Source organism: Oreochromis aureus, linkage group 18, assembly GCF_013358895.1.
Source record: "Oreochromis aureus strain Israel breed Guangdong linkage group 18, ZZ_aureus, whole genome shotgun sequence".
NCBI lineage: Eukaryota > Metazoa > Chordata > Actinopteri > Cichliformes > Cichlidae > Oreochromis > Oreochromis aureus.
Window position 1 is genome coordinate 15,708,877 of NC_052959.1, and position 17,514 is coordinate 15,726,390.

At 42.0% G+C, this 17,514-nt stretch overlaps 1 protein-coding gene across 1 annotated transcript; it reads right to left on the reverse strand.

The window, feature by feature from the left end:
- Positions 1–2,480: 2,480 nt before the first annotated feature.
- On the reverse strand, positions 2,481–9,948 carry LOC116316949 (angiomotin-like 2a). The gene is made up of 11 exons (XM_031735590.2): positions 9,770–9,948; positions 8,578–9,348; positions 7,946–8,114; positions 6,432–6,576; positions 6,247–6,336; positions 5,300–5,595; positions 5,036–5,211; positions 4,806–4,907; positions 4,485–4,681; positions 4,231–4,362; positions 2,481–3,825 (listed from the first exon to the last, which is right to left on the reverse strand). Exons 2-11 carry the CDS (start codon positions 9,261–9,263, stop codon positions 3,740–3,742), a joined length of 2,079 nt encoding a protein of 692 aa, XP_031591450.2. The 5' UTR covers positions 9,264–9,348; positions 9,770–9,948; the 3' UTR covers positions 2,481–3,739.
- Positions 9,949–17,514: the final 7,566 nt, after the last annotated feature.

The window sequence follows — 17,514 nt, forward strand, 5'->3', positions numbered from 1 at the left end:
AAAACATCATCTCATGTTGGAAACTATCTTGGCTATTGTGCTTTGATTTTTTTTTTTTTAAGCTGATGCCTGGAGGCATTCATTTCTAAAAATAAGCCCTCAAAGGACTTTTGACTGCAAACAAAAAACATGTTCTTGTAATGTATCATGGCTTTGTTTAACCCAAACCAATACCGTACAGCCTTTATGAATGCTTCCGCAATCCACAATAGCGCTGCTTTATTTTATAAATACAATACTATACAAAAGATTATTAAGAGAGTACACATTTTAAAGCCATGCAATAGTGGTGTGTAAACACAATGGGAATAAAGAGAGGTGAGCGGAGAAAAAACACACAGTGTATCATGGGAAGTTCCCAGTAGGATAACTAAAGGATGTTTCAGGGTTTTCTCATCCAACAACAACTGTAACAAAGGAAAGCTTTAAGTAAAGACAGCGTCTGTCTTCTGAATCTAAAGTGGGAGCTGCTTCCACAGGAAAAGAGCCTGATAGCTAAAGACTCTGCCTCCCATTCTACTTTTGGAAAACTGAGTAACCACAAGCCCGAATGATCTGATCCCACGGCTTCTCACACCCAACACATCCTTTTGTTTTCTTTTCCCTGTGAAGGGTTTGTGGTGCAAATGTAAATAAAGTTGCAGTCACTGTTCAGCAAGTGAAACTTTACAAATAAAAATTGTAATTAATTTTATGTGTAACCTCCTAATTCACTTACCTTTTTTTTCACATATTTGATATTTACAGGATGTGTTGTGGAATTACACTTTTGTGAATCATCTTATAAAACAGATAGTAATTTTGGATTATTCAGAGGTTGCATTAAAGTACTGAACTAGACAGTGTGATACAGATTAATGGGGGCTCCAGTGATGAATGTTGCTGGACTGAAACGGAGCAGGCTGTGGTGTTCATGGTCAGTTTACAGAGTATATCTAAAGAATCAGACGGTTTCAAAAGGCTATGTTTTTTAAAGTAATGGACACAAAATTTTAAAATACATTGCCGAATATAAAGCTTTACATACAAAATGAACAATGTTCACATGTGCTCAGTGTGCTCTGGAAGCATAGTGTATGACAATATGAAACATTTTGATATCAGTGTAGGTTTAAGGTTTATGATGCTGATTAGATCAACTCATCAGATTCTACTTTTTACACAAGCTTTATAAGGGTTGGAAGTCAGCCATGACTGCCATTCGAGACCAAAGTGGGATAATGTGGAACTGTGAGGTGTTTAAGATATGATGGGCACTGGCTTTTTAAGAGTTTAAGAATACTATTAGTGAAGTAAACTGTAAAACTAAATGATTTTTGGGGGGTTTAACTATCCTTCAACTTTAAATGGGCAACTTGTGGACTTGCTTTTCAAAGCTGGCAGCAAAGTTGCTCCAACCCTCTCGGTGAACTCGAAACAGTCCTTTAAGGCTATCTCCTGTTTCTTATTGTAATCTCACACTGACCCAGGGATGCTGAGATCAGGGCTCTGTGTGGGTCATGCCATTTGTTACACGATTCCTTGCTCTTCTCGTCTCTGAAGATAACTCTTGGCTTTGGCTGTGTGTATCAAGCTGCAGAATGAATTCAGGACCAAAGAGATGCCTCTGTCATTGTATTTCCCGATGAAGGCAAATATAAAAGAAAGAACCTTGAGCTCTCATGTGCACGACACCTTTGAACAGCATTCTGTATGTGAAAGCGAAGTAGGAACCACTCAGGATCACCAGGTGAATAAAGCAGGCATCTACTAGAACTGCGGTGGTGTGTTTTAGTTTTAACAAACCAAACCATGCAGGGTGACCGCTGAAACATATGAAAGGACACTGATGACACCATAACATTCATTGTCCTTGTCGCTGTCACTCTCATTGTTCTGGCGCATTGTGAAAACCCAATGTCTGAGCTCCAGCCGCCCCAAACTGGTACAAGTCGATATTTGTGGCTCGTTTGCGCGGGCCTGTGTGTGTTCACGTATGCGCGTGACCTATTTGGAAATAGACACCATACAACAGACCTCTCCTTTCTCTCATCTTCATGTCCAGTGGCCTGTCCTGAAATAGTTCATAAACACTTCTGGGCGTGAGGTATAGCTGAGGCATTGAAAGCATGCAGGAATGTGATGCACGTTAGCAAAGGTGCACAAGAATTTTCAAATGACATTAGCAGCTAATCTGGGAGAAACCTGCCTTTGTCATGTATAAGGTTACGTGTCCTAATGAGAATGTAATCTATGCCAAGCATGTTCTCCGTGGCAAGAGGAGAACAAGAGAGCTGGCCACCCGAGAAAGTTGAACCCAAAAGAATGCAGCTCTGGTATTCATTAATGAAGAGCACTCTTCTCTGCGATGGAACGACGGGGCAGGAATGAGGAGTTGGCGTAACAACGGAGAGGAGACTCATCAGAAAAGTGCTACCGGAGCTACCTCGGTATTTATCGTTCAGCCAATAAATGAAATGATAAACAAGTCAGACAGCTGGTAAATTATATTAGAATATTTTATTGCTTTATGAAATGTTGCATCAATTCAACTGTATTAAACCTTCATATTGTTTCGAGTTCACAGAAATGTCTGTTTGAAGTCAACACTCGGTTGGTTGTGTACAGCTTGACAAGACCGTGATTGTCGGCACATAACTTACAACAAACATACATACATAAAACTCTTTGGCGTCCCGCTCAAAGCACTATCGTATCTAAAATAACAAACATCTGTAGAAAATATATAATAACAATAATAATAATAATTAACCTGTTTGTTAGTTCAAAGCTCACAGTAAACAAAAGGAAAAACAACAACACAGCATTTTCAACTTTTGCCCTTAAATGGCGACCAAACCAGCTGGATCACCACTTCAGGGCAAACACTCTCAAACTGTAACCACACATGCAAACATACTATGAGAAAAAAAGATAAAGAGCATGAGAAACATAGAGACGATGAAACACCGTGATGCTGCATCCTCCCAAAATTACAAGCTTGCAACACCAGGTCTGTGTCAGTATATGCATTTATATATTATGTGGCTCCCTGTTCACGCACCTCTGAATCTCTGTAGAACCAGCTACCCGAGACTCAAGACGTGCAAAGAGCAGGAGCGCTATAATCAGCAGTGCTATCAGCTTAAATTAATTAATAACGGGGAGTCTTACATAAAGATAATATCGATCTGATCGGAATTAAATTCACTTTTTTTTTGTTTGTTTGTTTTATACTTCAAGAGAAGGGGTGGGTCATAAAGATAACCTCTTACTAAATGTTTATCTAGAAGAGCTTGAGGCTTAAGTTAATATTTGGGGAATGTGGAAACCAGATAAGATAAATATGTAGCTTTTTAATTCATTGGTTTGGGAAAAGAAATAATAGGGATTATACAGGGTGGGAAAGCAGCATTTATATTTATATTTATATATATTTATTTATAAATATTTTGGCATACACTCTCTGAGAACACGTTGCCATGTTACAATCCAAAATACTGTCCAAGTACCTCAGAAGATTCATCTTTTCTCACTCCACCAGGCAGACTGCCTGCAGCTGTCCAGCCGAGTGAGAGAAAGTGAGTCGGAGCACAGCTCTGTCTCTAAAATGTGAAAACAGTCCTTTTTTTTTTTCCTTTCTTTTGGTAACATTCCTGCCTCCAGTATTTAGTTCCAGTCTTGCACCTCTTCACAGATACTCAGAAATAGCTTCTTTTTTCTTTTCCCCATCCCCATTCAAAATCTCCCTCTCAGTTCTTTAAATGAAGATTTCCACTGCCTCCGAATCCAGCTCATCCAGGCCTCTGAAGGGGTTTAATAGCAACTTCTTAGGCGCTGCCTTGTCTGGAGAAAAGAAAACAAACAAAGAAGACATGGATAATTATTTAAGTGTTTTGAGGCTAAGACCAGCAGAAAGAAAAGTCCTTGATGCAGTTCAGTTAGCCGTGGCTAAAGGTTAACAGACGTTTTCCACAGTCAAACAGGCCACTCTACTGAGCGTGCTCAGTCAACAAATCTACATTATTCCCTAACTGCACATTCCACAGGGCCCACATTATGAACCATGGCCTACACACATGGTATCTGACTGGTTGGTTATTCCACAGCATGGTTAATCAATATGCACTTCCATGAAGTCAAGGCCAAAAATGCCTTTTATGTGTGCAGCTGTACTGGGGTATAAATTTGTGCAAGATTGCTGCTTTTTTGGCTTACTGACCCATCGCTCATAAATGATAAGGGGCTTACCACTGTTGAGCTTAGTTGTAGTGGCTGCCTCTTTGGTTTTGGTTCCCTCCTCCTGCCGTTCTAGCGTCCCAGGTTCAGACTGAGCAGAGAACTGACGACTGGGCAAAGTCTGATCATCTGACAGACTCTTACCTATGAGAAAGCGTCACAGAAGATGTCAGCATGTGTCAGCGGCACTTTTTTATTTCAAACCTTTCAGCAGTAGACAAAAATGTATGTCTTTGGATCAAAAATGGCAACTTTGTGCTCCTCACCTCGTGTCTTAGTGTTGCTCTTTGTGGGGCTGATGGAGGGAGTGGAGGAGGCAGGTCGGAGGGTTGCCCCCGCTGCATTCAGGAGGTTTGCAGGTGGACTTTGCTCGTCCTTTCGACCCTGGTCCTGGTGCAGCCGCTGGTTGAGGATTTTGATCACGGCATCTTTTTCCAAAATCTGAGCATAGAGGGCACGGATCCTGATGCAGAGCAGAAAAAAACATGTCAGAAAGCTGGTAACCAAATAGTGGCTGAAATAAAAGAGGCAAATACTGAAGGCTTGTTTGAAATCAAAAAGGGGGTTGATAAATAGTAGGTATGCACCTGTTCTCCATCTCCTGGTTTCTGTGGTCGGCGACTGGCAGGTCCTCGTTGAAGCTGTTGTTGGAGGAGTGGCAGGGCGAGTGGTTAATGATTGTGGTGTCCCTGGAACAGAAAAAGAACATTTCCTGGGCTTAATTCAAGCTTGAATGAGCTAAACTGAGCATTTGTACACATGTATTACCAGCATTCATCAGAAGGAGAATGAGATACCAAGCTACATCCGTCTTTACCTCTGGGCAGCGGCAGTGGCAGCCACCTCCATGGCAAACTGCCTCATGGTGCTCTCTTCCAGGTACTTCTGCTCCCAGCGCACCACGTCGGCTTCGAGGGCAAGGATTCGCTCCTCACGCTCCCGCAGGCGCTCTTGGAGTGAGTTCATGGTCATTCCAGGGGGCTGTGACTGCCTCTGTGATAAAGAGATAAAATATTTGAGATAGATCCTAAAACACAAACAAAAAACTGCCGTCATATATGACCAAGGACAAAGGCTTTACCTGTTGTGCCCTCAGACTCCTCAGCTCCTGCTCTAGTCGTGTCCTCAGCTTCATCTCCAGGCTCTCCCTCTTCTCACAGGTGGACTGGAGCTGAGCCAGTGCGCTCTGAAGCCTCTCCACCTTTTCTACATACGCCCTTTTCCTCCTCAGCTCCTCCTCGAGCTGGCGACCTCGTCCTCGAGCAGCCTCCAGGGCCTCCTCGAGTCGTTTGGCCCTGAGGTTCTGCTCCTCAGCTGTGGATCGCAGCCGCTGCAGCTCCCTCTCCATGCGCTCCCGCTCGGCATTCTGCTCCTCATCTGAATCAAAAGACAAAGTAAACACGGTCAGATGAAGAGCATTACAGGATTAGAGTCAGAGTGTGTTGGACAGAATGGAAGTGAAAGTTTTTTTCAAACTTTTCTCAAGTCTTTTCTGAAAAAGTACGGAAAGTTAATCCGCAATTATCCCTCCTAAAACCGAATAAGTACCCGAGTTTTTACATGGTGGCCAGTGTTCTTCATTTAGTGAAGCACTCCCGGAATGCTGAGAGCGGGAAGGGGGAGAAATCTGCCCTATCCCTTTGACCCACATAGCACAGAGCATTCCTCATCAAGGCCATGCAAACACCACAACCCCGCTTGAAAATCAAACTCACACACAGGTGGTGGTGGTGAAGGAGGGGTGGTGGTGGTGGGGGACTTCATTTCTACCACTTGCACTGCTGCTCTGTGATTTAGAAGGGCTTCATTTCCTTTTGCAAGGAGGTGCATGGATTGAATTCCCTATTATAAAGCCCTCTTACCAAATAAGCTGAAGTTATGTAAGTGAAATTCCTGCATGAAATGATGCCCTTAGCAACAGAAGGGGGCCCATGGTATGCTACAATCCAGTCCAATCAAGCATGCCGATTCTAGAGGAGGAAAAGGAGGAGTGGAGAGGAAACTAACCCAACAAAACGACATACTTACTTTGTTCAAGGAGCTTCGCCATGATGTTCTGGTTATGGTCGGCCGCCTTGACTTCTTTTGCAACGTGCGTCCTGGCATTTTCCAGGTTTTCTGTGATGCAGCAAAGTTTCAAAAATTAGACTAATTTGAAAACCTTGGACCTGCTGGAGCTGGTGTCACTGAATACTGCAGTTTGGTGTCAGTACCTCTAAGGTCTCTGTTGAAATCCTGCAGCCTCCTGACTTCAGCCACAAGCCTCCTCCTCAGTGTCTGTTCCAAGTTCTCTCTCTTATTGCTGGCCTCCCTCAGTGTCTCATGGGCCTCCGAAATACGCTGGATCTCCTGCTCCAACTGCAACGGAAGGAGGAGGGGGAGGGGGGAGAAATGGGAGGGTTGGAAAAGAGGAAGAAAGGAGAAGAGAAGGAATTTTCGGTTAACCTACTTGACATGCTGAAGAGGAGCTGGAATGTTGATTCACGCTGTTATAGCACAAGATACATATATGGGTTCACATGAATGTATGTGAATAAAGCACACTCTGTGTGTGTGTGAACATGTGTGTGGTGTAATTCTGAGAAGGAATTTAAGCTCGCACCACTCCCTTTGCGACTGATTTATATCTACATTCCTGAGCGCTGATAGCTTCAGTTCCAGGTGTGTGAGCACACAGGAGCATGCACATACACACACACAAAGGCTCTCTCTCTCTCACACACACACACACACATACAGAACTGGGAAGGCTGCCAGTGGAGGGAAGGTGTGCATGCCTGTGCCTGGCTTGTGGAAAACGGCAAAGAGACACCCACCATTACGGCAGTCACACAGGCATGTTTACCCAGGGCTGCGGCCTGACGGAGAAAACTTTCCAACCCTGGCAATTATCATTCTTTAAGGTTGAGACAAGGCAAGGGCCATGTGACATAACTCCAGCAGAGAGCAAAATGGATTTTTTTAAAGCATAAATTGGCTGAGATATCAAATGTCACCAAAGTCGTTTCCACTATGTTGAACGAGTAAATATCTCATTTTAGGAGCCAGTTTGGTCTGACACTCAGTCACAAAAAGCAACAACATGGCTGTAAAAGCAGGGCTGTTTTAAAAGGGAGAACATGGAAAAAGTGGTGCTGGGTACGAAAACAAAAAAGACCTTTCACTTTTTAAGGGCAGCCCACCACTTGACTGCTGTAGACCCCCACCCAAGCACTCATTAACAGTGTGGGGGTCGAAACCCAACTGGCTGCTGTGTGACAAGCCCCAGATTAGAGTGAAAATCTATGGCCTCTGCACGCACACACACATACACGCACACTTTCTGACCTCCACTAGGTTAGCTACACAATGAAAGGAGTGTGTAAACACAGTAGCAGGCTGTGACCTCTGTTTGTGCCTCTGTGGTGTGGAAGGAAGCAGCTGCTGATCTCATCTGTCTGCCCTGATGAGGGAGTGTGCCTGGGGTTGGATATCAGGGAAGCAACTGTTAACTGGGCTTGTGTTTCATAGACAGGTGGCTCAGATGGAGGGTGTTGTCTGGATGCTCTCCAAATTCCTTTGGGGATTTTCATGACTTAATGGTGTGGCAATCCTTTCCTTTGTGTTGAATGTATTTAAAAATTAAAGATATTGAGAGAAACCTTTTTTTTTTGTAAGTACTTGTAAAGTATTCTAGTTTATCTCAGTTGTGGGCCAGTGAGAGATGAAGCTTTTCTGTTCTTCTCACCTTTTGAATACGGCCGCTCTTCTCCCTGTGAGCCTCCAGTTCTTGTCTCAGCCTCTCATTCTCCATCAGCAGCAGCTCCACCTGGTTGGGCTCCTCCAAGCCAGCAGGTGGCAGGCTGTTGAATGTGTCATAGCAGGGGGGTTCTGCTGGCTGACCAGACTGGACATACCTAAGAGATACCCGCATACATTAGAGGACACTCTAGCTCAATCACACTTTTAATAGAATACAAATATGAGAAAGAGCTTTTTTTATATAGTATGACATCTAACGTATCACTATGTATGAATTTATACGCAGGCAGGCCAGCCGGCTCCAGTGAAGAATCTAAAAGCCTGTATGTGGAACATACTCAAACTATCCTAGGCAACGCAAGTATGCGAAACTCTCCTTTTGCAGTATGCCAAACATTACAAATACCTACAGGGCTGGACTTGTTCTCCGGTGCGTATTTCAAAGAGGAAATATGAATAAGTATTCAGACTACGGTGTGACTCACACTAAAAGTATGTGTTTACGCATGTGAAACACAATGGTGCCACTGGGCGGGCTCTTGTGAGAAAAATTACACCGGAGTGCATGATGTAATGTTAAAGTTGCTTAAACACACACAACCAAACTCCTTCTGGTACCTGTGCTGCTGAGGCTGCACTGACTCCTGGACCTGGTGAGGGATAAATCCTTGGCCCTGGATGGGGGCTGAGTACTCTGGGGGTGGGTTGCATTTGTCCATGTTTGGCCCCAGGCCCTGGTAGCATTGCGGGCTGTAGTAAGGAAGCTCAGGGTAGCTGTGAGAGGTAATCTTTATGGCCTCTGCTTTAGCTGCTGCGTCTTTCCTCTCCAGAGATATCTGCATGCGATGCTCGCTGAGAGACCGCACATGGCTGCACTTTAGCGCCATCAGATCAGCCTCTTCGTGGAAGACCCCCTCATGCAGAAGCTTTCCCTCATGGAGCTGCCAGGCCATGTACTGAGACTGAGCCTTGGCCTGCTCATAAGTTGGCAGCTTCTCCCCATGCAGCTGGTAGCCACTTTCTGAGTGATGGTAGTCTCCCTGGTGCTCTTGGCCCTGCGGTTCCTGCCTTGCAGAGAGCTGAGGGTACAGAGGGTCCTCCTGGGTGAGACTCTCCAAAGAAGACTGTGGGCTACTGCTCATTTCGCCCCCACTGCTGGGTCCACTGTTGCTTCCACTGCCTCCCCGCAGGGCCTGCTGCTGGATGGCTAATAAGGTACGGGTGTCTGTGGGGTTTCCGTAGCGGAGCTGCTCCTGGATGAGCCGATGCAGGACGTTGCCAGACGACTCCTCGGTGGACGACATACTGCTTTGTGAACTTAGTGATTATCTCTTTGAATCAGTTGACTTTTTCCTCAGTGAAAATATTAAAAAACAATCAGCTGTGAACCTGGAACAGAGGGGTGAGAGAGTAAAGTAGGATCAGTCTGAGGTGGCAGTGAGATCAGAGGAGAATAAAGCTGAGGCAGGCTTTCACAATAACAGCAACACTTTCAACACAAAGTCATTAAAAATGTTTATTTATTAGAAAACAGTGTGGCAATGAGTCGATGTTACCAACAGCGACAAAATGCAGATGTGGACATATTTTATCACTGCAGGCAAAAAGTGCATGCGCCAAAAATTCCACTCTCACGGTGGAGCAAAAGCGCACAAAACCACCACGTAAAATACTCCACAGCTCTACTTTCCTCTTTAATACATTGTAAGTAACTTTTAATTAAAACACAATTACCAAATATTTAACGAGAAGTTTTACTGTAGCGACTTTGGCGTTCAAGAGAAAACAGAAAGAAAGACGCTCTTCTTACCAGCTCACGCTCTCATCATAACCCAACGTTATCCTCGACTTCGAAGTAAAAATAGTTCCACTATTGGCATCAGCTTTTTTGAAGTTAAACGTGTCTCATTTTCCTTCCCCCCCTGGACGTGTTGCCGCGATCCTCTCTTGCTGTGAAATGATTGTGGAGAGAGCAGGCGGCGATAATAAGTAACCGAGGAGGGACTGAGGTCGGAATGCCAGGAATGCAAAACGCGAGGTCCCTCGGGGATCAAAAGCGTAAAAACCACACGGGAGGAGGGAGGAGGGAAGCTGCAGTGCGCTTTATTATTACCAACGAGGAAAGGAAGAGAAGTATAGGAAAGGAATGAGCATTTTGTTTCACTAAACTGTGAGCAACTTTATAAACAGCAGCAGTTATGATGCGATAAACTCCTTCAGTGATGCATAAGTATGCGAATCATTCACTTTAGTTCAATTAAAAACACACTACACTGCATGTACTGCACCATTAACAGCATGCATAATTAACGCACATACTCAACAGGCCAACTGAACGTATAGAAATGTATAATTATAATAGTTGGTGATGCATGTGCAACTCTGCTTCTGAAGAAAGCTGGGATGGTCTATTTAGTTTTTAAAAAGACATCATTTGAATTGTTTAAACTGAGACTTGTTATTGCTTTTTATGTTAAATTTATTGTCAATCTGAATTTGATGCCAGTAGCATTTCAGAGTATGCATGTATGTTTGCCACTTTATTACATCACCTAATTATTTTTTTTCACTTCATAATATGCCAGATGTTTTCAATCGGTGACAGACCCGAATTCCTGTCAGGCCAGGCTGTTTTATTAGGGAGCCATGTTGGAAAACATCCTCAGTGTCATTTGGCATTGTTTTGCTGAAATAAGCAAGGCCTGAAAGACATCATAGAGTGGAAGCGCAAAAGCCATGTGAACTTCATGAGTTACACCTTGCTAGCATGATGTTGAACCCTTGCTTGCCGTCAGAGCTGCTTTAATTCTACATGGTACAGATTCAACAAGGTGCTGGAAACTTTCCTGAGATATTTTGGTCCATGTTGATGCACATTTGATGTAAACCTCAGGTTCCAATGAATCCCAAACGATTGAGATCTGCTGACTGTGGAGGCCACTTGAGTACAGTGAACTCACTGTCACTCAGCTTTGTGACATGGTGCACTGCTGGAAGAGGTCATCAGTAGATGGGCACCCAGTGTGGTCTTCTGCTGCTGTAGCCCATCTACTTTAAGGTTTGCCGTGCTGTGCGTTCAGAGATGCTCTTCTGCATATCTTGGTTATAAGCTAATGATTATTTGAATCACTGTTGCCTTCTTATGAGCTCAAAGCAGTCTGACCTTTCTCTTCTGACCTGTTGGATCAACAAGGCATTTTCACCCAGAGACATGCTGCTCACTGGATATGTTCTCTTTTTCAGACCATTCTCTGTAAACCCTAGAGATGGTTGTGGGGGGAAATCCCAGTAGATCAGTAGTTCCTGAAATACTCAGACCAGCCAACAGCCATGCCAGGTTCAAAGTTTTTATTTAAGCGAGACACTGCGGTGGTGGTGCAGTGGTTGCCATTGTTGCTGCAATCACTGCACAAAGGTCCTGGGTTCTGATCCAGCCTGGGCCTTTCTGTGTGAAGTTTGCATGTTCTCTGTGTGGGCTTACTCCGTATACTGCACAGTCCAAAGATGTGCATAAGGTTAGGTTAACTGGCAATTATAGATGTCTGTCTCTATGTGTTAGGTCGGTGACAGATTGGTAACCTGTCCATGGTAACCACCACTTTTCTCCCTGTTTCAGCCCCAGCAATGAACCTGAGCTGGATAGTCGGCAGGAAATGGATGGCTGTTCAGTTCTAACATCTGAAACTGTGAGTTTTCCATGTTCAATTAAATGTTGGTTTCAAATGTGTTTATCTGCATTTGACAAGCTTCCCAACTGAAAAATAAATGTAGTGGTGGGGGGAGGAAGTGCTTCATCAATCTTAAATAAAAAATGCTCATCGACAGGTCATTTGGAGGTTTGCTGTGTAAACACTGTGCATTTGCAAAAAAAAAAAAAAGCATTTAATTTTTATTAATTTTTGCATAATTCTTGTTGGAAATTTGTAAAATGCCTGCTGTCAAAATAAAGCTTTACCTTGAGTTTTTATTATTAACGCACTGACTTTCCTACTAGTACTTTAACTTTTTACTAGACCAAAGCGTAGCTTATTGCAACTGCTTCACATGAATAATAACTAGAGCTATTTATGAAATCCTGGTGTAAAAGTGAAATAGTCTAAAATATTGCACTGTGAAATACAATGAAATCTCCTAAAATTGGTTGCATACTTTTTATCCCTGGGCTGTAGAAATCTAGGCTCCTGGTATTCACTACAGGCCACCATGGGCTGATAAAAACTCTGCTGGTGCACATGTTTTGAAGCTGTTACATGCCTTAAATGTGTGCGTGTGCCTGTGTGGTACATGTGTGGGACAGCTGTCTCCTGGAATCCCGAGTCTTTGTAGCCCCGCTACTACAAACATAATGACTCGTTGTACCCAACATTGTACAAGCAAGAGCCCTGAGGATGGCATGCAGTGGCACGGCTTTTACTGATTTACAGTCCAAATCTGAACATTACCACTAAGATAAGTCTGAGATAAGTCTTCATACAGAAGAAAGGATGGCGAGAAAGCTGGGATAGACCTGACCACGATACAAATGTAAAATGTGTCTGTTACAGGGCTGGAGCATCCATGTTTGTTTCCTTAAAGGGATACGCTTTCCGCCTCGAGGGAGAAAGCAAATCTTTATGGCAGGCTTTATTTCTGTCAGAGCCAAAAGACAACCCTGAGCTACTATTTATTACCTGCTAGGGCCTAACTGCTGCTATATTGAGGACTTTAGACATGACTCTGGCTTTTATTATGGGGCCTTTAAATAGCAGACATTTTAGTCATAACAGACGATTCATATCTCCAAGCAGCAGGCGCAGAGTGCAACAGATGCTATCCTGCCTCTGTATATTCCACATTTTCCCACCAAAAGTCCCCATCAGAAACAAAAAACAATTGGAAACAGCGAGTGAATTGATGAAGAAATCTGTGCATTCATAGCACAACAGTCATGAGTAATTTACTGTCGACCAGTATGTGGCCACTGACCTCAGGCTAATTATCTAATTAGACCTAAAAATCTATAGGCTGGATGAGTTTCTATTGATGGTCTTTGTCCTACCTCCTTAATTAAACACACACATTGCCTCATGCTTTGGACATGAGCATACATATTGTTAAAGGCTCTCTTTCTTAAAAAGAAGAAGAAGAAGAAGAAGAAAGAAAGAACATGCAGACATTGTGTCTCTGTGGGCGGCACTCACATGGAGGCAACTGGTCAGCAAAGTGGAACATGTTAGCATTTCCACCTTCAGATCCACACTGTGAAGCAGCACAGTCTCCACCTATTTAAAAGCCTGCTCAAGTCGTTTAACACCACCTCACTACTTCCTCTGCTGCCTCCCTGTGTGTCAGCATGTGTGTGTCTGCTGGTGGACAACGCCTCTGGTCATTTTGTCCCCTATTGTAGCACACTTCCTGTGAACTTGCTGAGGAATGTGAGGCTGACCCTTTGACAATTATGGATGTTTTCAAAAAGTCATTACAGGAGATGAACATCTAAAGTGGCCTGCCACAAAAATTCCTCAGTGTCTGTCTGCCCGTAGGCGCTGAAACCCCGAACCAGACGAAACTTATATTTCATGAGTTATTCCTTGTTTGTGAAAAGAAGAGTGGCACTGAAGACTATCCGAGAACACCCAGTAAAATAAAACACAATTGTGTTGTTGCTATATACAGTAAACTCATATTTCTCTTGTGGTTTTCGTGGAAACATGAGCACAAATGAGGCAACAGTAAGACTAGTCAAACTACCAGTTGCACAAATGAAACAGTCTGAGTCTAAATTTACTCATCTTAGGCATGTGTTAAAGAGAGTATAAAAATCTCTTTGTGAAAAGGAGAGCAGCAGGAAGGCAAACCTCTGTGGGGGAGTCCTTAAAGGTACACACCTCTATTTTTGCATAATTAAACAATGTTCAAGTAAAATAAACACTGAAGAAATGATGGAAAAGCAGATCTTATAACGGAACAGTATATAGTAGTGTATTTACTTATTATAGTAACAATTTGACGCTATTTAACAGACAATTAAATCTTCAATTCATTATTTATACAGTATTAAGTCACAACAGTTACCTCCATGTTTTTTATAACATAAAGTAAAGACCCTACAGTAAAGAAACTCCAACAATCACACAATCTCTATGAGCAAGAACAATGGGAAGGGAAAAAAACTCCCTTTTAACAGGAAAAAGCTTCTGACAGAGGCAGGCTCAGGGAGAGGTTGGGGGTGAGGGACCAAATTAAAACTATGATGGGACAGACAGAGAGAGTTTAATAATTGCTAATGATTAAAGACAGTAGTGGTGTATAAACACACAGAGTGAAAATTGATCCGAGAAGAAGAAACATTCAGTGGATCAAGAAACAGCTCAGCATTACGAATGAATTAGCTTTTCAGCATCACTGATGAATGAAAGCAGTCCTACATGTTTGCTTCATATGCACATATAAAGGGCATATCCTATTTAAAATAACTCAAAAGATTCCTCAGAGTGTTACTCAAGGCCAAGGTAATGCCATCTAAAGTAGATATCTGTTTAGACACAATGTTTTTAAGATTTTTAGGAACAAGTACAATAACTTCATTTTTATCTGAATTTGGAAGCATGAAATTAAAGGTCATCTAGTTCTTTATGGCTTTAATTCATTCCTGCAGTTTAACTAATTTATTTGTATCATCTGACTTTATGGATAAACTTGGGTATCATCTGCATAGAAATTTAAATTTATGCAATGTTTTCTAATAGTGTAGCCTAAGAGATGCATGCATATTGAAATTCTGTGAAACTCAATGAGTAACTTTTGCGTGTGAATCTTCATTTAGTTAAACAAATTGGAGTCTACTAAATAAATAGGGTTTAAACCAGCGGTCCCTGACCGTGTATGTCCGACAATATTTTCACGGACCGGCCTTTAAGGTGTCGCGGATAAATACAACAAAATAAAACCAGTACCGGTACCACAATAAAGAAGATTTATTCATAACACACTGGAAAAGACCCAGGGAAACTGAGTTAATGATAAAAACGATAAAAACATAACGATAAAAAACGATAAAAACCCTGAAAACCATAAATTTCACACCCGATCCTCAACTCTCGTGGCCCAGTACCAAACGACTCACAGACCGGTGGCTCGGGGGTTGGAGACCGCTGGTTTAAAGCACTGCAATGCAGATTTTTTAATACCAATGGTTTGATCTAATCTCTAAATTGAATATTGTGGTTACCAGTCACTAGTGCTGCACTGAGGTCTAGCAGGACAAGCAGAGAGATGAGTCCACAGTCAGAGGCATTGACAAGTTCATTCATACCTTTCAGTAATGCTGTTTCTGTGCTGCGATCAGCTCTGACTCCTGACTGAAACTCTTGAAATAAACCATTCCTCTGCAGATGATCTGGTAACTGTATCACAACTTCTCTTTAAAGATTTTTTTAAACAAGAGAAGGTTAGAAATGAGTCTCTAATTAACTGGCAACTGAATCAAGTCATGGCTTCATAACTACAATGTAGTTACTGCCAAATATAGGTTAATCATATTTAAAATTGAAACCTTAATTAATGGTAAACAGACTTTAAGCAGTTTTCTAGAAATAGTGCTAGAAGGCACATTAATGTATAGAGGAAGAAATTATGAAAGTAAACCCAGAAAGATTGATTGGAGAGAAATAGTCTAAGTAAATACCAATAGTGGTTAAAATTGCTGTGGGAAACACTTAAAATGTGGGCGAGGTGACAAAGACAGGTTAAAATGTTATTTGTAAAGAATTTCACAAGTTCATTGCTAGTTAAGGTCAAAGAAGCTCTGACTGTTTGTCAGCCTGCTACAATGCTGAAAATAACTCTGGGCTTGTTCCTGTTTGAAAGTTCAGTTTGCTTCTCAAAACACTGTCAGTTTTGAAACTGTCATGGATACAATGAGTTTGCCACTCATGTAAACTTGCATAGCTTGGATTTTCTGTTTCCTGTTTTTTATCAAGCATGTCCCAACTTCCTAAACAGCAGTAAGCACATCCTGCTCTGATGTATGACCCAGAAACTGATTTTAAAAGACTTAATTTACATGTGTTTGTGTTTTAGAAACGCTACTGTGCAAAAGTATTGAGCCACACATCATTTTCTACTTTTACTAGATGCAGCAGAAAATAATGAATCACGTTGTTAATTACATAATTTTCCATTAATGCATGATAACAGAATTTGTCTAAGAGAGTTTAAAACACACACAAGGGAAAAATGGTACAATGCACAATTCTCACAGGCTTAACAGCTAATACTTGGTAATGCCACCTTTATTCTTCACTAGAGCCTGAACTCTCTTAACCAAACTTTCTTTAATATCTTTAAGTAGTCTTCAGGAATAGTTCTCCAGGTTTCTTGAACGACATTCAAAGCTAATGTTGAGGTTCAAAATAGCTACGCTCCAGGCTCTGGGGAGGCCAATCCCCGTGTGATAGTGTTCTGTTGTGTGTGTGTGTTTTTATTTGTTTGTTTGCTTTTTTAAAATCCAGTTATGCATTTACTTCATTAGCAGCATGTTTGGGATCATTGTCATGATGAAAAATGAAGATACCAATCAGATGCTTTCCAGGTGGTATTGCATGGTGGAACAAAATTATGGTACTTTTCTTTTTCTTTTTACAAGAACCCCAAGGATCATGTGGCTTTTTTTGTTTGTGTGCAGGATTCAGTGGTCTACAACATCACAGGCTGCTTGCACTGTAACACTATAAAACTTTGTTCAAAGTACTGTTAGTTTACCTAACTTGATGGCTATAAACCCAAACAATTCTGGTATTAATATGCCATTAAAGATGATGGGTTACATGTTGAGATAAACGAGGTGGATACCAGACTGACTGGAACTTTTCAACCATCCTAATAACTGACTTCACACCTCTATAAAACATTGTGAAATAAAACAGACAAAAAAAAGTCAGAGCTGATTTTTCTCATACTTTATTGAGCTGTGTGCATAGGTTAAAGATCAGGAAGGGTTAGAAATCACGTTTTATTTGGATAGTTATGTTAAAAGACTTCCATGAGTAGTAACTGGAGAGAATAGTGCTGTCCCAAATGAAACTGAGCACATGCCACAAACAGCAGTCACAATATTTGACCATTGTTGCTCTAGCTACCATGATATTTCCAAACACTTATAGATTGCAAGAGTCTGTGACCACTCACATTAATTTTTTATACATTGAAAACAGTTTAATGTGCATAAAAACTAAACAAAAACACAATACAAGTGATATTGACTCCTAAAATCTGTTACTATTAGCCAGCTAGCATTGCTAATGGCAGCATAAAACCTTGTGCTAGCTTGTTGCTAGCTCAAGATAAGGGTGATAACTGTACAGTGTACAGTGTTACTGCTTGCAAGTTATGACTACCCCACAGAGATACTCGTAGTACACGGCATGTAGCTGCACTTGCCAGTCTGCACACAATTACAGTAGGCACTCAAAATAGAAAGTGTAAATATGGAAGTTTGTAATTTGAGATGCACCAAATGGTTCAGACTGTCAGGAAGAAAAAAAATCCACCTTGTCAACAGTTTGTGTGATAAGA

What these genes read in the sequence shown, in the direction of transcription:
- LOC116316949 (XM_031735590.2), bottom strand. Translation starts at nt 9,263, where the DNA reads ATGTCGTCCACCGAGGAGTCGTCTGGCAACGTCCTGCATCGGCTCATC. An exon ending in GGAGTCTGAGGGCACAACAG is followed by an intron (nt 5,212 to 5,299) that starts GTAAAGCCTTTG and finishes TCTTTATCACAG; the next exon opens with AGGCAGTCACAGCCCCCTGG. An exon ending in AACCAGGAGATGGAGAACAG is followed by an intron (nt 4,682 to 4,805) that starts GTGCATACCTAC and finishes GCTCTGCATCAG; the next exon opens with GATCCGTGCCCTCTATGCTC.